The 19,727-nt window shown below is 42.6% G+C and overlaps 1 protein-coding gene across 1 annotated transcript; it reads left to right on the forward strand.

Annotated features, from left to right (window-relative positions):
- Window positions 1-1,953: 1,953 nt before the first annotated feature.
- Window positions 1,954-18,292, forward strand: LOC142953098 (transmembrane protein 47-like). Its single transcript, XM_076095168.1, has 3 exons — window positions 1,954-2,182; window positions 15,591-15,731; window positions 18,114-18,292. The coding sequence occupies exons 1-3, from the start codon at window positions 1,954-1,956 to the stop codon at window positions 18,290-18,292; spliced, it is 549 nt and encodes a 182-aa protein (XP_075951283.1).
- The last annotated feature ends 1,435 nt before the right edge of the window (window positions 18,293-19,727 follow it).

A 19,727-nucleotide genomic window follows, 5' to 3' on the forward strand; every position in this document is an offset into this window, starting at 1 on the left:
CATGCTTTGTCATTAGTATGCAGAAGAAACAATAATATTCCCTCATCTGCCTCCCACTTACTCCACTGTGTCTGTTCTCTTTTTTTCCTCTTCTGTTCTTTGCTTCTTGCTCAACTGCAACTCCTTAATGTTTAATCTCATATCCAAAATCTTGAATTTTCTTTTTCCGGAACCCACGTATAAACAGCTAATGGGGTGAGAAAACTATTTCCAAGGATCAATTTTCCCAAACCAGCGGGTTGTTTTTTTTAATGATGGAGTCATCCTTCTATTTAAAAAAAAAAATGTATTAGCTGTTCATGTTATCAGCTGTTATCTGTATTACCACCAGCCTTTAGGCCTCATGTGGGGATTTAAGCCCCAGCTAAAACAGTCCGTTGGCTTTGTATCGTGGCACTGCCTTGGTAAAAACGGAGGTATTTCTATAAATTTATTTATTTTCTTTTTATTTCCTTATTTCTCTGAAATCTTTATTTTTTTTTACCGTGGTGAACTTTCCGTATTATGTTCCCACCTTTAAATTCCTACCGTATGGTATGGTTCAAACACAGGACTTTGACTCAGGGGACTGCTGTTCCTGAGTTACGGTTTGTAACGTACATAACGTACGTAATGTAACTTTACTTATGTAGCAAACCCCTTGTAACCCATATCTATGAGGCTGATGACCACAGATTATGCAAGTGGAATTTAAATCAAGAATATGTGACTTTTAAATGAAGAAATAACACATTCTTCATCGAACAAATAAAACCCATACCATTGCTACATTTGCTATCTTAAGGGTTAACCATAGACTATAGACTGTATATAAGAAGAGGACGTGGTCATCGTGACGTCACCCATTAGTTTGTGACTGACGTTTTGAAAGCCACGAGTTCGGCGATTTTGCCGTCGCTATCTTGAATTAGGCCCGTTGCCATGTTATTTTTTCCCAAACGATGAACAGTTACCATATTTAGAATGTGGAGGAGTGACATAGAGACGCCGGATATAGCTCTGGTAGCCACAGCGACCTGTCAATCACAGTAAGCCCGCCGTAAAGCATACTCCACTTTATGATCTGTTTGACTCTAAATGGACCATCATTTACAAAATGAACTTCATGCTGTATTGAAGAAGACTTGAAACTAGAGATTGAGAGCATAAACTCATGTTTACAATGTTTACTGAGGTAATAAATCAAGTTTTCTCATAGACTTCTATCCAACCAGAGGAGTCGCCCCCTGCTAGTCAGTGGAGAGAATGCAAGTTCAAAGACACTTCTGCATTGGCTCCACTTGGCAGTACCGGAGGTTGCCACCTGGGGTTGACAAACTCAGAAGTCAGCTTTTGATATATTTTTAGAGTTAATATCTTAAAATGTGACTTCACATCACAACAACAGATACTAAAGAAGTTGGGGAAAAAGTGATTTTCCACCAGTACAAACCTGTACAGTATAGGTTTTGAAACATGTAGACTAGGCTTTAAAGTAGGGAGAGGAGATTTAAAATATAGCTGACTGAATTGACATGAATAAGCCAATTTTTTTTTACAGAGTTTGGTTGCTTGCTGGTCAATTTTTGGGCTCCAGACCTCTGTATTCCTAACATCTTGGCTACGGCCCTGATGAGCATGATGCTTCTCTCTCTCACTCTCCCTCTCCCCCTCTCTCTCTCTCTAGGACCCTGTAGCACCTGCTGATCCCTGGGAGCCTTGACGTCAGCGCTGTAAACGGTGCGCGGCAGCAGCGGTGCCCACAGGCGCAGCGTCCGTCCACCGGGCAACGCAGGCGGCTGCGGTGGCACCAGCAGCAGCAGCAGCAGCAGCTCCGACACTCTCCTCGGACTTTCCCCCTGCACGACTTTCGAAAACATTCACGCACCGTCTGGAAGGAATACATCCACACACTCATTAGACATCGTCCCCGGGATTTCAACCGATCCACCCCCCCCCCTCACCAGCCGCGCCATGTCAACCGCTGTCACCGAGACGGACGAGTCGGCGCGCGGCTCCCCGCTGACGCCCCTGAAGCTGGTCGGGCTGGTGTGCGTCTTCCTGGCGCTCTGCCTGGACGTGGGAGCCGTGATGAGCCCGGCGTGGGTGACCGCCGACGACCAGTACTACCTGTCCCTGTGGGAGTCCTGCTGGAAGCCGGCGAGCACCGAGAACTGGCAGTGCAGCAGCACCCTGGGTTCAGGTAAAAAAAAGTCTCTATACATTGGCTTAGAATAAAACAAATCTGTCCTGTCCCGTGCGCACTGGACAGGACAGAGGGTAGTTAGCATGTGTCCTCTGGCTTTTGATGAGCCTCGAGAACAAAGAGTTGGATGATGATGATGGAGGGAAGAAGGGCATTCCTAGAGGAAACCAGCCCAAAGACAATAATCTGTTGACTCCTCAAGACTCCCCACTGTCTCTGTCCAACCATAACAAAGCCTCATTCTGACAGTCAACCCGTGACTCCACTGGGGTGTCCACTCTCATTATTGTGAAGGTGAAATAAAGGAATTCTGCCAGGCTGGAGTGCATCAAGGTATTTCTGCCTTGAAAACTGCGAAGGATAAATAGATCATAAATAATAATACAAAAATGAACTGCAACACAGGCTTCTATTGCCAATGGTATCTTGTCACATTCCCTATCAGCCCTCCTCTGATCCTCAAAAAGCTGCAGACGTGACATTTTAAAAAACACACAGCCGTGTGGTAAATACTGACCCTGATGTTAATGGCCACGCACGTGGCCGACTGCCACTCTTTCATGGAGGTTTGTGAGGAGAAACAGAGGTGAGCTACCACTTCTTCATTTATGAATGCGTTAAGAGCTGAAACGATTGTGACAGAAACAATTTTGGATGATCCATTCAAGTCATTTTTTGTATTACTGTATATGTGCAGTGCTTCCAGCTTAAATATTTTGATTATCTTTGAGTTTTAGTCGGTGGGTCAAGTCATTTTAACACCTCAACTTGGGCTGGGAAATATTTGGAATATCATATTTAATCTGAAAAGTATGAAAAAGTTAGTTGATGAAGGGAGGTAAATAAATAAAGGTGCTGGCTCGATACAGAGCTCATCCTGTCTCACTCCATTTTCTGTTGTTGTGATGCTCCCCTCTTCTTTTGTTGTCTAGAGAAACAGCCTCGTTGTTGAGAGGAGAGGTCTTGCAGTTTTGGGCAGGAGAGGAGGGGTTGATCTGGGATGTTGGATTGGTTTCCAGGGAACCCAAAGTGGCATTACTGTCGTTACTTTAATTGAGGTGAAAGTGGGTTTCTTTACTACCACTGTGACCTGACTGGTGCTAATTACACATGGGGGCATTAAAAAGGAATCATTTAAAAAGGTCTTTAAACTGTCAGACACTGTGACAGACTCTATCTATCCACCCACCCGTCCGTCTGTCGTCTCTGCTGTCTCTGTGGGTGGGATGGGCTCATGATTGTGTGTGTGTAGCTGTATGCTAAGTGTGTGTGTGTGTGTGTGTGTGTGTGACAGAAGGGGAGTCTGCATGTCAGTGTGTGAATTGGTGTGTGTGTTTGGCTACCGCGTTGAGCTGACCTATTTCTGGACAGTCTCCTCTGAAGCCCAGCTGAATATTTCATGTCACACTCTGATTTCTCTGTTGTTGCATCTCCACACCGCCTCGCTTAGGACCTGTTCACACACACACACACACACACACACACACACACACACACACACACACACACACACACACACACTTTGTGACCACAACTTTTGGCAGTTCCACTCTTTTTTTCTGTCCTTCTCAATACAGTACATATACATCCAGACTCCAGACCAGAACTCCCTAATTAGAGGTTTGGCGTGACAGGTTTGTGTCAGCAGTGTGTGTGCGCCTTAGAATGATATATATCCCTGCTTATGCCGGCTCCCTTGGCTCGTTCCAGCACCCAAAACAGACCAAAGCAGCAGTCTCTATTAGTTAATCTCTTCCTTTTCAATTCATCGCGATGATTCTCTTTTTGTTATAATGCCAAACCGTTAGCTCACAAGCTAACAAGCTAATCACTTTGCTAACTGACCCTTAGCAAGCTTGTGCGTTTGGAGAGCTTTATTTTCCCTGTTCAATAACTTTTTTTAAATTTAACAAAATGGTCATGGCTAGACATCAAACGTCCGCTCCGTAGGGCATATATGCGTTTTAAAATGGAAACATAGTGGTGTGGATGTAGCCTGAGTTTCACAGTCCTAATCACAGTTTGTTGGCATGAATGTTTTTTTTTACAAGATGGATAACCCTAATTCTAGTTTAATTCTTAAATAACTAATTCTCACTTTAGATAAAGGGTCTCTTTCTGTCATCTTGGTTCCAGCTTAATGCATCTTTTTTTCTTTGAGAGTAAAATTCAGACGCTCTATCTATGTAGAAGTGTGTGCTCTTGCAAACAATGTAATCATAAACACACTGGTTGTATAGATATATGAATGGACATGACACGGCAAAAACGTCACACCCACAAAGCGTGGTGAACAAGGCGGCGTTCCGTGTTCCTGTGGGTTGTAGACACAGGAAATGCGGCCGGCTCCAGGTGTTGCACTTGATATATGCACTGATGGCCCATAGGGGCCCTTTATTGGTAATCTCCCTCTTTAAACACCAAGGGGCCTGGGGGCCCTCACATTCATTAAAACTTCCTTAATTGTTCCCGAAGACTGAAGATTTTACTCTCGTAGACGGTTTGATGGCCAAGCTGACGTGTTACCTCTACTTCTTCTTCTACAGCCATTAAAGGCGTAGCCTACACCACCAACTTCTGACCAAACTACACTTTGCGTAGCTGAGTTCATTCGGTCCCAGCCAGTTGATGAAAATTATTTTCAAAAAGTTCTCTTAAAATTCGCTCGACAAATGAACGGACACGAGCCTCGTGAGAAAAGACGGCTGCCGTTCCTCACGCTCATGTTAGTCATTGATCAAAGCTTTCGACAACTTCTAAAACCCGTCACTGATTGAGTGTGTGAGAGATCAGAAGCTAACCCGCTGCTCCATGTGGCTCCTCCGTTAAATGTCCTGCCATAAAACATGAATTAATCCATGTGACCAGAATGACAAAAGGGCCATCACTTTAACAAATGGATGAAGCGATGTAACATATTTCATGGGAGTTTTTGATATTGATGACAGGAGCCTGCAGACACTTCAATCGTCTACCACCAACCAACCAGAGATCAAGTCAGCTCCTCACACAGTTCTTACACACAGAAATCTTACAGTGGATATTTGACACACACACGCACACACACTGTTGAAAGGTGTTTAAAGCCTTAGACAACCAAACTACTTTCCTCCTGTCTTGATTTGTTCACCCCCCCCCTCGACCTCCTCCTGTCTGGCTCAACCGCCTCCTCCTCATCTCCTCCCATCTTCATTCATCTTCCTCCTTTTCTCGTCTGCTCCTCCTCCACCAAACCCTCTTCTTTTCCTTTCCTCTCCCTCTTTGTTTTCCAACAACTCAGATTTCGCGCTCAATCTAGTAAACAAAAAGAAATCTGTTTCACGGCTTCAACTTATTGGGAGCAAAAGCTACCAAATATCTTTGTCATTGGCTTGACCTTGACAGATGTCAGGCTGTTGGATTTGGTCACGGCCTTAGAAACCGTTACTAAATGCAATGGGAACCATATTTTCTCCTTTTCTATTTGTATTGCTTCAAATGACGAAAATGTGGTGAGCTTTTTCAGCTTATCAGTCAATTTTTCTGGTGCTTTATTTACACATTTAGGAATCAATCCCAAAAGATGTACTCAAGTTCGTAAACAGGTGCGATTTGAAACCGATTCAAACAAAGAAGTGTCATTTCTTTGACCCACGTTCCCCAGTCTTTGTTGTCACTGATTTGAGATCAGTCACTACTGAGGACCTAAAAAGCCTCCATAAATGCTGCCGCCTCGCTCCTCTGCCCCTCTCATCTTTCTCCATCGGCCTATCGATCCGTCCGTTGCTTTTACTCCCCCGGCTCTCATCTGTACTCTCAAAAAATGAATTGTCTTGTCCTCAATACTCAACCCTCCTCCCATTTCTTCCTCCCATCTCCTTTTTGTTTGTTCCTCATTCCCTCTCTCCCTCCCTTCCCACCCTTCCTGTCCCTCTCTCCTCCCCGAGGGTTTCATTGTTACATTTACTACTGTTATCATTTTCCCTTTGTAATTTCACCATCCCTCCTTCTCCTCAGCCCTCTCCATCTCCATTTTCTCCAGGGTCAAGTCTCCCCCCCTTTTTTCTTTCCCTCCCTCCCTCTCCTCCTCCTTTCCCCTTCCCCGCCTCTCCTCTCCTCTGACTCTGTCTCTCCTCTCGGTGAGCCGAGCCCCCCGGAGACGCCCGTTCTATTTGTAGCAGCTGAACGGGGAATGGGAAATGATGTGGCATTCAGTTCTGTGGCGGACAGGCAGACAGGGGAATAGCCAAGAACATACAGCTCCCACTTGCCATCCCCAAAACACACACACACACACACACACACACACACACACACACACTGGGGGCATGATAGGGAAAGGGAGGTGCATGTGCCCGAACACACATAATCCTTTTTGGTGGATGCAAATCAAGCTTTCTTCAAAGCGTTTACAGTATCACAGCAGCAGCATGTGGCAGCACATAAAACACCTGTAAAAGTCTTAAAATAAACAAATTACATAATAGAAGAACAAAATGTATCTTAACTATTTTAATTACAGTATATTCCTCTGGTGTGAACTTACAGTTATAATATTTTTTTCTGGATAAACCTCTCGTTTTTAAACTTTTATGCGCCGTGTTCACTTGGAAACAGGCTGTTTTTTTTTAGGTTTGTTTGTCATATTTTGGTCTATAAATCGTTTTTTGATTTACGAAGATTTATTGACAGGAATGAAAAATTATATTCATGAATGTTTTCATTAGTGTATAATCATCTGAAACTAAGAATCGTTGTTGAAACATTTAACCCTCTGAACTCCAAAGCTGTTTTTTTGCTCCTGTCACATTTTACTCTCTGTGGTGATTTTCACTGCAATATACTGTAAAGGTCCTGCACCTCTATGGAAACAGAACAACCATGGCTCAATGTCATAAATCATAAAATAAGAAAAGAAACGCAAGTTGAATTTCTTTGATAATGGCTATTCACATTTTTACAACCTCCACTTACAGTCTCTTCTGTCGTCTCCTCAATGCTCTGTGTTCAGCAGCTTCCTAGTTCTGCTGAGGAGCGCAGACTTCAATGTTTTTGACAGGATCTGGTTAAAGTAAACAGTTTATTTGGGGCAAAATGTAGAATACAATGTTTTTGATGAAATATCACAATTTTAAGCTTGCTTTCTCTGACGGAAGCGTTCATCAAAAAAACTAAATGGCGACGGCCAAAATGTCAGGAACGCCACGACCAAAAACAAAAGATGCTGATGGCCAAAAACTAAGATGACGATGGCCAAAATCAAAGCTTTTAAACGATAATCCACAAACCAACGGGTGACGTCTCTGTGACTACGCACACTTTTTTACAGTCTATGGACTTTACATCTACAGCTGCTGTACAGGGCTGGTGGGATCTGTTCTGGATACAGGACTACAGCAGCTAATCAGCATGACAGCTTGGAGAGGCTTTTCAGTAAAGGAAAAAACAAAGTGACACTGCAGTGCAGTAATCCTGTCACATGGCAAACATAAGTGAGTGAGAACGGTTCACAGAGCAGCCCAGTGTGTGTGAGAAACTGGTGCAAGCGCTAATTAGCGAGTTGTGTAACCCAGGGGTTCTTAACCTTTTTGACCTCGGGGCCCAACTTTTCAAGTACAAAGTGTCCCGGGGCCCATTCAAATATTTACACTATTAGTTTAACTAATTGATCTCACTCTTGGTTTGATTTGTATTCAATAACTATATTGTTACCTGTTCAAGTCCACCCCTATTTTGGAGCAATACCGCCTAAAATGACATACCCAAATTAAAATGGCTGTAGCTTCTGAACCACTGTGACTATATGCATCAAAAGTGTCAGAAAACCTGTAGGTCATACAGAAACAGAGCAGTGGGCCTTTGGAGTCAATACAAATTGAAGATTTTTGTCCGCATAAAATAAAAAAGTATCTTTCAGTGTAAATAACTGCCTGTGGCTGTATCTGCACAGGTAAATGACAGTATAGGGCTGTAACTACACTATCAGTGAACAACTGCCTCAAATTTGAAGAAGATTGGACAAAGTATGACCATTCTACAGTGTTTCTTCCATGAAGAGATCCAGGCGGAGCTCTAAAAGGATATTTGGAGACCCAAATGGACACATGGTAACCAAATGATATTCTGACACACTAAAGGTGTTTCTCCCTTTATATTTTGATATTATATTATTTTCCTTTTATTTTTAGCCTTTGCAAATTGCAAAAACTATATATATATGGTCGAAGACGTGGTATGTATGTAGCGGACTTACTGTGCGTAATGGCTGCGCACGATCGAGTATGAGGGTAGCTTAGGTACGCAAGGTTATATGTTGGTTGACGGCTTATAGAAGAGGAAGATAAGGTTTGTACTTTAAGTACTAGCGTTTTCTGAAGCTACTAGCTCCATGGTAACATCCGCTAGCACATTGTTGGGTCTGTAATGTGTCTTTTTCCGTCGAAATGCTGCAAGATCCGACTTGCAGCGGTTATGGCGACTTTGGACAGTGTGTGTTTGGGCTCCTTTTGTGAAAAATCCATAAGAAATGAAAGAAAATCGATGATTTCTTTGCAAAGATGAGGGTTTTGGGCATGCTGGGATACCAAACACGGCCATGTTTTGTGACGTAGTTTGCGCAAGCAAGCCGTAGGAACGGAAGGGGAGGGGATCGAGGACGCCGGCGTCCTCGCGGAGTTGAACAGGCAAAACCCTTGTCAAATAAATGAGATGATACAATGTGATGATCACAAAGACATTTATTTATCATGTGTATGTAAACCTCCATACACAACAAGAAGCCCAACAGGCTTTCCCACGAGCGTTGGATGTTTCGTCGCTAGGTGTCGCTTTATTTTTGAAGGCTTCAGTGCTTCGTTTGATAGCATTAGCCCACATTCCACACACTGAAAGTGTTAAGAAAGTCAGGATTGTACTTGCGCACGCATTTTGACTTTTGGGGGGGGGGGGGGGGGGGTTATGGCACCACTGTCGTCTTCATTTTTTCTACCACTAAATCGTGTAATGTTTATGAATCATTCAATGATTTAACACTGCTGCCCTCTAGTGGTTAAATCGTGTAATGTTTATGAATCATTCAATGATTTAACACTGCTGCCCTCTAGTGGTTAAATCGTGTAATGTTTATGAATCATTCAATGATTTAACACTGCTGCCCTCTAGTGGTTAAATCGTGTAATGTTTATGATTCATTAACTGATTTAACACTGCTGCCCTCTCGTGGTTAAATCGTGTAATGTTTATGATTCATTCAATGATGTAACACTGCTGCCCTCTAGTGGTTAAATCATATAATGTGTATGATTCATTAAATGATTTAACACTGCTACCCTCTAGTGGTTAAATCGTGTAATGTTTATGATTCATTCAATGATTCAATACTGCTGCCCTCTAGTGGTTAAATCATGTAATGTTTATGATTCATTCAATGATTTAACATTGCCGCCCTCTAGTGGTTAAATCGTGTAATGTTTATGATTCATTCAATGATTTAACACTGCTGCCCTTTAGTGGTTAAATCGTGTAATGTTTATGAATCATTCAATGATTTAACACTGCTGCCCTCTAGTGGTTAAATCGTGTAATGTTTATGATTCATTCAATGATGTAACACTGCTGCCCTCTAGTGGTTAAATCATATAATGTGTATGATTCATTAAATGATTTAACACTGCTGCCCTCTAGTGGTTAAATCGTGTAATGTTTATGATTCATTCAATGATTTAACATTGCCGCCCTCTAGTGGTTAAATCGTGTAATGTTTATGATTCATTCAATGATTTAACACTGCTGCCCTTTAGTGGTTAAATCGTGTAATGTTTATGAATCATTCAATGATTTAACACTGCTGCCCTCTAGTGGTTAAATCGTGTAATGTTTATGATTCATTCAATGATGTAACACTGCTGCCCTCTAGTGGTTAAATCGTGTAATGTTTATGATTCATTCAATGATTTAACACTGCTGCCCTCTAGTGGTTAAATCGTGTAATGTTTATGATTCATTCAATGATGTAACACTGCTGCCCTCTAGTGGTTAAATCATATAATGTGTATGATTCATTAAATGATGTAACACTGCTGCCCTCTAGTGGTTAAATCATATAATGTGTATGATTCATTAAATGATGTAACACTGATGTTAACACTGCTCCGGTCTGTCTTTGTTCATCCTGCATCGCTCTGTTCTGTTCTTTAATGTAAAGTTACTGGAGCGCTGGAGCCTCTCCCAGCTGTTAGCAGACCGTTGTGCTAGCAAGCACATGCTGAACTGCATGCTGTACCCAGCATGCAGTTCGGCGGTGAAATTTTATAAATGTACAATTATTAGTGTTACAAATGGTTTATGTGTCACAGACTGTTGTGTGCTGTTGTGTTTTTCTCTGTTAAAGAGCATTAGTTGTGGGTTGTTAATTGTTGTGTTATAAAGTTATGACCATGACTAGGGTTCCCTCTCAATGCATATAAGACAACTAGCGCTGACTGCTGTACATTAGCAGCAAAGAATACATTTAGCTGCCTGTTGAAAGCAGACAGCAGTTGTTTTGGCTATGCACCGGTATAATGGTGTGTGAAGAATTCATATCATACGGGAATTGGAAACTGGTATACTGCCCAGCTCTAGTCTTTATTATAGTTTGGACAATTTTGTATCAATATTTGACGGGCCGGATTAAAAAGCCCAACGGCCGTAGTTTGCCCATTCCTGGGCTAGCGGCTAGCTGAGTGTCTTCTTCTGCTTATTGTAGCTTGTTAAACAACTGACTTGACGCATTACCGCCACCAGGTGGTGGGAAGCTATATTGTAACTGAGCGTCTCATGGAGAACAGTAATATCTTTGGTGTCTTCAATTGATAACCTATGCGGTCCCGCGGCCCACAGGTGCAAAACTGAAAGTTTTTTGCGGCCCTCTAGGTGGCGTTCGCGGCCCCATCGTGGGCCCATCGCGGCCCCATGGTTAAGAATCACTGGTGTAACCAACCAGTGTGACGATGTGTGTGAGAGTCAGAGAGAGAACATTGATATGCCATGAATGGAGAATTCTACGGTTGCCTATATGTGTCTGTGATGCAATTTCAATTCAAACCAGCTATTTCTGTGTGCATGAATGAGAGAGATCTGCTGTTTAACTGGTGTTACATTTGTTTCTCCATAATGAACACATTTGGCTGCTGCCTTATTTATGTGGTATATCACAGACTCAATTACAAAGACTCACTCCCAAATCGTCAAATACCACACTCAGTTTGGTGTCTGGTACCGACGCTTCCTTCAGCAATATATCATATATAAAAATCTAATGTAATACAATGCAGTAAGGCTCGCCGGCATTCTGTATTTCTTTCAAATATAAATTCTCCTGTGGATCAACGTTATCTCTTTATTGATTAGTTGACTAATCGGTTGTTTTAAGTCCTAGCTGACTAAGATTTATTTAGTCAGTTAGTCCTGTTTTTATCCATTTCAATGCTGAATGACTAATTTCCGAGAAACTTATGAGCATATCTCTGGTAAACACAAGATTTAAAGTGGTGCTTTTGTGTGATTCTTCGTGGAGAAAATCTGTTTTACAGATCGGTCTATTAAATCAATAGTGTGAATGTTAGTCGACTGACACTTTCCTTCCAAAAAATGTCCTTATCTCTGCTCAGTCAACACTCAGGAATTCATGATTTACTCCTCTCTCCTCTTTTGTGTCTTTTGTTTGTGAAGTAAACTCATATGCATATGGAACCTATTCACCCCAATAAGGCATTTGAATTCATTCACCTCCGATTAAGTGCAGACCAGATCCACTTCATCATAAACATTCAAACCAGCAGTGTTATTTGTGATTTGTTGTGCTAGTGAGCCAAAACTATTGTTTTCACCTTTTCAACTGTAAAAGATATAGACCAACTCAAACTTCAACTTAATATTTCATGCACTGACTTTTGTTTTAATACCGTGTTTCTGTGTAAAATGGCTGCAGTGAACGCTGCCTCCTCCAGTCACCTCACACCACCGCAAAGAGACAGTTCTCCAGGAAATAATTACCGAGGTCTGGACCTCGTAATCATGCTGTCCACACCAGAAGAGAATTTATCCACGCTGGTCAACAAGCACTTCTGCTCCTGTGTGTGTGTGTGTGTGTGTGTGTGTGTGTGTGTGTGTTCACTCCAAAGACAAGTTAGCTTAGATGTTTGTAGGGACAACCGTCTATATGCCCTTGAGACAACAATTGGAAGTTTATTTTGAAAAGACAATGCATGCTAATCTGTATGTTTCCTGTGAACATGGAGGTTTATTTTGAAAAGACACTGCAAGTTTGCCCCCCAAACACACACATTTTTATAGTATAATATTTTCCAATGATAAAACACATGTCAAAAAGGCAGATTGTATGTGTGTGTGATAGACATTAGTTTTGAATGGTTATTTGATGCCTTTCGCTTTCACGCTGCCATTTGATTGGCCGCTTCCACAGAGGGAAGCAGCTGGGCGTTTAAGGGGGAATGTAAAAGTTAAATATGAATGCACGACGAACCACCTGAGCCTCCTGAGACCCTTTTATTTAAACCCTCCACCTCCATACACCTGTCCTTGTTGCATTGCTTATACAGGGCAACGTTTTCGGGGCAACTCTCAGAGGGCCACAGGATTGTAGTTGCTTTTTGTTGAGCCGACTTCAAGGGAAAACCAGACTTTTAGCCTGAAGGGCTTTACCTAAAACATGAAGCAAGCAGATGCAGAGTCAAAGCCTGGAAAATGGAGACTAGAGGAATATCGTGTTGCAAGGAGACATTTTAATAAAACTGAAACGATGTTTGTCCAGATCTAATCAGCAGCATCATTCAAGATTGAGAATTTTCATATAAGATGCTTTTTATCTCTCCTCTCTCCTTTCTGCTCTCTATCTTCTTTACTTCCCACTACCTCTCCCCCTCTTTCATCTTTAATTTCCTCCTTCCCTCTCTGCCTCCCACCTCTGCATTTCATCTTTCACCTCTATCTCTGTCTCTTTCCCTCCCTCTGCCTCTAAATCTCTCATTTTCTTTATCTCTCACCTCCACCATCCATCTTTCATAAGCTTTTTTTTTTAACCAGGCTAGAGCAGTAAACCTGTATATACACAGCCTAAATAGCCTCGCTGTAAAACACTAAATACATTCACTTTAGCAGCCCTGCAGTATACCATTGATGCCAACTACTGTGCATTAGCTCTGCATCTACTGACAGCTACATTTCTGCGTCAGACGGTTCATTGATGTTTTATCCAGAGCTTTCAGTTTGAAGTTTGCCTTTTAGGAGCTACTGTATATCCTCAAGGAGCACAGATTATTTTATTTCTTTATATATTTTGCAATATCGCACTTCCAAGTTCAGCTGTGTAATACAGAAATAGGTTATATAGCAGCTTACACAGTGGGAAGGCAGACAGGGGGAAGAAAAGGTTAGAGAAATGGTCAAATCTCTTTTCTCCCTCTGAGCACAAATGGATTAGATGATGAGTTGTGTGTGTGTGTGTGTGTGTGTGTGTGTGTGTGTGTGTGTGTGTGTGTGTGTGTGTGTGTGTGTGTGTGTGTGTGTGTGTGTGTGTGTGTGTGTGTGTGTATCAAGCCCCTAAACGCCAAGTAACACCAGCAATACAAAATTGCTCAGTTAAATCCACCCTGGCACCGGGCGATATAAGACTTTATGGCGGATTGCGATAAAAATACTCACAATATGTTGATCATAGTGAATTTCAATTATCGAGATAAGCATGAAGATTGTTACATGTGTGACTTGAAAAAAAATAGTTTGCAATCGTTGTAGAGAAGAGAAAGATAGAGCCTCGTTGAAAGAAATCTAGGAATTATCACATATGAAAGAACAGACACACAATGTTGCTATTTATTTATCTATCAGTGACCTGCCAATCACAGTAAGCCCCGCCCTAAAGCATCCCCTGCTTTATGGTCTGTTTGACTCTAAATGGACCATAATTTACGAAATGAACATCATGCTGTATTGAAGAAGACTTGAAACTAGAGATTGAGACCAGAACCTCATGTTTACAATGTTTACTGAGGTAATAAATCAAGAGAGAAGTAGAGTCATTTTCTCATAGACTTCTCTTTGCAAACGGAGGAGTCCTTCCCTGTTGCTCAGTAGAGAGAATGCAAGTTTTAAGACAACTCCGTCTGAGTGTGACATAAAAATGGTACCAACTTTAAGTGTGGCTTTACGTATGTGAGCATATATCAGTGTGTGTGTGTGTGTGTGAGTTTTTGTGTGTGTGTGTGTGTGTTCTACTTCAGTGTGCATCAAGCCACAGTGCTCCCTCTATATAAATGCGGACAGATTTTTGATAACATGCCAGTAAAGCTTTTTAGCTGAGGCTTTTTGTCAGCTCAGATATACTAAGTGCTCTCTCTCTCACGCTCTTCATTACGTTCACTCTGTCCCCGGCCCCATCACGTCCTCCTAACCTCCTCCTCCGCCCCTCACTCCCTTTAACTTCACCACCACCACCTCCTCTTCCCCTCCTTTTGGCATTTGTTTTCACGCCGCCTCCTCTTTGTCCTTGTAACATGACATTGGTGCCTCTCCACTTACAAGTATCTCCTCTTTTATGTGTTTTTTGTCCTTCCAGGATTCTTTCCTTACCCCATTCCCCCTCGCTTCCTTCTTCATATTCCCTTTGTTTCCTTAATTGCATCACTTTTTTTCTCCCCATTCCCTCTTTCCTTTCTTTCCATCATCCCCTTTCGATGTTCCTTTTTGTTTTTCTTTGCATTGCTTTTCATCCCATTCCCTTCCTCTCTTTCTCTTAACTTTGTCCGTCCTTTCTGTCAATCCATCCTTCCTTCATCTTTCTCCTCCTGTCTTCTTGCCTCTCTTCTTTCCTTTGATATCCTTTGATTCACCAAACCCTCTCTCTCCTTTCACTTTCCAAACTTTCCTTCCTTTACTCCCCCATCTACTCCTCACTTCCTTCTTTTTCTTTCACTCTTAATTTCACCACCGTTCTTTCCTTAGTGTGTCTTTCCTTCTGTCCCCCTTGCTTCTCCTGTCTTTCCTTCCACTTCCCACCCCTTTCTCTCTTCTTTCTTCCTTTCTTCACCCTATTGTCTTTCCTCCTCAAGTCTCCATCCTTTTTAAATCTTCACCCCTTCCTTTATTAAACCTTCTCTCCTTCCGTCCTCACCTCCTCCCTCGTTCTCCCTTTAATTAACCTACTTGATGGTGGTTAAGGCAATGATATAAATTGTCAAATACAATACTACGTTTCTCCAGGCCCCCCTCAAGGTCTTGTGCATTTCATTTTTTGGCTCCGGTATGCGTTCGCAATGTTGCATTTATTCATGACTGTTCTCTAAATGTGATTGTTTTTTATGCGATATGTTGCATGCACGTTGCCTCCTCGTGCTCACTCACTTTTTCCAGTTTCCTTCCTTTCCAGACTGGCAGGTTGCAACGCTGGCCCTGTTGCTAGGGGGTGGAGCCCTGGTGCTGATGTCATTCCTGGTCGCTCTGGTTGCCGTGTGCATCGGAACGAGACGGCGATTCTACGCACCCGTCGCCTTCATGCTCTTCGCCGCAGGTCAGCGCACACACAGTACTGGGTCGAGGGCCACACGTTCATTATGCGCTAAAACACACACACCTAATGACACACACACTTAATTAGCCAATTTAGACAAGGTAACTGGAAGGTTGCCGGGTAATCACATTGGAAAGTGACATGCATTTAAATGATAATCCTTACTTACTCATTAAATAGGCACACACACACTCTCTCACACACAACTCCCCTCTCTCCCTCAAACTCATTTAGAGAGAATCTTATTTTTATGAGTCGGGCCCTGCAGGGTCACGCCTGTCCCTTTAATTTCCCCAGTCAGCCCCAAATCTCAAGTTGGACAACCGTCAAGTTTCCACATTCCCTCCATTTCTAACCTCCCGGAATAATTGGCGAATTCATTTTTTCTAGGTGTGAAAGGTTTCATTTTGCAAAGCTGGATGTGTTGCCTTCTGAATCATACTGTGCAAACCACAGAAGTGAGATTCAGCACTGCAGAGGAAATCTTATTTAAAGGGACCGTGTAGAGATTTACATATTACATGTGATTTCTCATGGACTCATGGTCTTCTTATCCCCAAAAAATACTTTCAAAGCATGAGAATTGAAAATGCATAAACGGATTGGAATTAAACCTTATTACTTTTGGATTGACATTTGACTGTTCATTCATACAATCATTTTGCATGCTGTGGTGATTTAGAAGCTTTTCTGTCTTTAGCCTCAACAAAGCAAACAGACAGTGTGCCATTACCAGCTTAAAGACATAAAAAGGTGCAATGTGAGAAGAGCCACAGGTCCCAGAAATATTTTTCCCCATCTTTCCACATTTTTATATCAGTCAGTGCTGCTTGATTTATTCAAATCCGAACATTTAAATCTTGGTTAAAGTACGTATATTTTAGCGAAAAGATGCTATTTTCCAAAGTTTTCTAAAAATGTTTTATCATGTGATAAAACATGATAAAACAACGTCCATATGAAGAAACTTCATATGGACGTTGTATATATATATACATAAATCCATATCAAGAGTCAGAGTGTATTACCTACAGCGACTTAGATGGTGGTCGGCATGCTCCCAGCTTTGAGAAGCAGACAGGAAGCTCAGCAATGCACTGCTCTGGACGCCATGTTAGTCACACAGTAACAAAAAAATCAAATCAAAGTACCAAAAATCATCTTGTGTGCTGATGATGAGTTTCGTGTCCATCTGACCCTCGGCAGGGCTCCAATGCCATGTCACCTTACGCTGTCTTTGCAGGAAATGAATAGGACTTTTGCTTCCAGATCCCTGGATGCTCAAAATCCCTGCTATTACCGCAGTGGCATCTCACCAGTAAACCTGCACAAGAACACAAATGTATGTAAAAGATTTCAACATGCAAACAATCAAAAAAACAGAGCTGTCAAACAGCAGTTGTTTTTGCCTCTCTGCGATATCTTAAAAGCCGAGCACGGAGGCGAATTGTGTTACCGATGGACTATGAAGAGACTCCTCGGTGAACGATAGATCACAAACACACTAGACAACTAATACCTTCTTTAAAGCTGTTTTTCACACCGTCTGTGTTAATATTTGCGTGCTTTTTGGAGATTATGCATTCCGTGTTGTTGTTGTTTTTACATGCAGGAAAATGCCAGAGCTCATTTATGTTCCCGCAAGATGAATTCTCTTTGAAGAAATAACCATTGATGTGCTCTCCTTTGTTCCACTGCCATCCATCTCCCCCCCTCTCTTTTTAAAAATCTATCTCTCTGCCACCCCCCTTCATCCCTCCCTTCACTTGTCCCGTTTCCTTAAGTCCACCTCTCTTTCTCTCCCCCGTCTCTTCCCCGGTTCACCCTCTGTCCTCCTCTCCTCCACCATCGTCCCCTCCCCTCGCCTCTTGCCCGATCAAGTTTGATTTATTTTGCTCTTCCAAAATGTGTCCGACGAACTAAACGGAGCTAAATTACATTCCCTCCGGGCTTGCGACTCTCTTCTCGAGCCAGTCGATGCTAATTGTTGAAGTGTATTTCTAAAGTGTTTTGTACGTGACTGCTAAGAAATGTAAAAGAAAAAAAGTGTATGTGATTCATGAACCCAATCTCATTCAAATTTGCAGCAGACTTGCTTTACATGAGAGAAAGTTTGTTCAGAATATCTCTTTGATTCAATAACTGAGGACAAACATCTTTCTTCCATGTTGACTCTATTTGTTTAATCCTACAGACGTTTTTTTTTTTTGAATTGCTAAATTACACAGTACATACATATTTAAAGGAAAGGTTCAGACTGTATGTATATCCAGGCAGACAGTATGAGAAAAATATAAGTATGAACCTGAAAAATGAGCATGATATATCCGCTTTAAGACATGATACCTTGCCTTGGACTTACCGTCTGCACGTCTCCTCCAGTTGTCCTGCAGGCCTGCAGCTTGGTCCTCTACCCCATCAAGTTCATCGAGAGCATCAACCTGAGGATCTACCACGAGTTCAACTGGGGCTACGGCCTGGCCTGGGGCGGGACCATCTTCTCCTTTGGCGGAGGGATCCTCTACTGCCTCAACCCCAAGAACTACGAGGAGTATTACTAGCTCTGATTGAAAGTTAGAACCCTACATCCTGAGGGAGGTATTCAAGATTTTTTCTTTTTCTTCAACGGCTCAATTCCCAAGAACTGTAAGGAATACTATACACCGTATTTGAGCAAATAAATGTATCGCCACAAGCTTCCTCCCTGGGTGAAATTCTAGGGGTTGATACTGCTTTGGGGGGGGGTGGGATTTATTTTTCTCGCCTCATTCAACAGAGCGCTTAGGCTACTTAATTCATAGCCCTAACATCACCAGGTCGGTCCTGGGGAGGAGGTCGAGGGTGGGTGGGAAGGAGTTGTACTTCAATCCTAGGACTTGGAGGACTGACACGCCTTCAGTAACAAAAGGATGGAGGTTAATGGTGACGATCCCACCTCCGTTCTTGCTTCCCCCCGGACTAAACTGCAAGTCACTTGTAGCAACCCAACTTATTGTAACTTGGGAGACAGGAACGTGAGACTGGTAGGCTTTTGCCGTACGTTCACGCACGCATGCACATGCAAAGGCACATGCATCGCCACCCGTCAACATCAAATCCTACTGCTGGGCGTCAAAAAATCAGAAATCCAACCCCCCCAGACTCTCCATCCGTGCATCACTATCAGTGCTTAGTTAGGAGTGTTGGCATTCTTCTTTAGTTTTTTTCAGAGTCCTCTGGAGTTCTTCACAAGGACGTGGAAGAGGATCAGACACCATGCTTTGCGCTTCATAACTTTTCATAAGACAATTAGATTCCTCATGGGGGGAAGGTGTCAGGTGAGACGGGGGGGGGGGGGGAATAAAATATAGACACTCCGCTAAATATTCCGTTATCGACCCACTTTGTCTGTTACCTTGGCAACCCACAGGGTGTGCACATGCAGCTGTCGTGATTGATTAGCCGCGGTCGTGAGGTGTGAGACGGGGCCGCGCTCGGCTGCCTCTGAAGGGTCCGCAGCATTTCGATTCCCAATGAGCTGAGCTTCTGCACGCGGTGACGCTCGGAGCATCCTTCCTCCCCTGTTTGTCGATAGGAGTGTCTGCTATACGCACCCACAGACAGATATGGCCTCCGGTGGGCATGTTTACATGCACATCAATAGTTGAAGGAAGTCAGCATCTGCAGTAATGGTTATGGACTCAGCTGAAGGATGTAACATCACAGAAACACCTGTGGAGGGCTCTGACTTTATTAGAAAACCCCGTCGGCCATGTAGACACCTTTGTTTCATTTCTTAAAAGTTGCACAAGTAGCTCAGGTGGAGCTGAAAAGGAAGTGTGGCCTTTTAGCTTTCAGTCAAGAGGCTGGACTTCGCTCCCTATTTGCTACTTACTGCAGTCCACTATACTCAAGCGTTTAGGTTTCAGAGGGGTTTGTGTGTGTGTGTTTGTGAGCTGTTAAGTAAGTTACGTAGCCTACTTATTGCTAGTTACGTAAAGTGCATACTTATTTTAC

This window comes from Anarhichas minor, unplaced genomic scaffold (genome assembly GCF_050575085.1).
Source record: "Anarhichas minor isolate MPS153535 unplaced genomic scaffold, ASM5057508v1 ptg000018l, whole genome shotgun sequence".
Taxonomy (NCBI): Eukaryota; Metazoa; Chordata; class Actinopteri; order Perciformes; family Anarhichadidae; genus Anarhichas; species Anarhichas minor.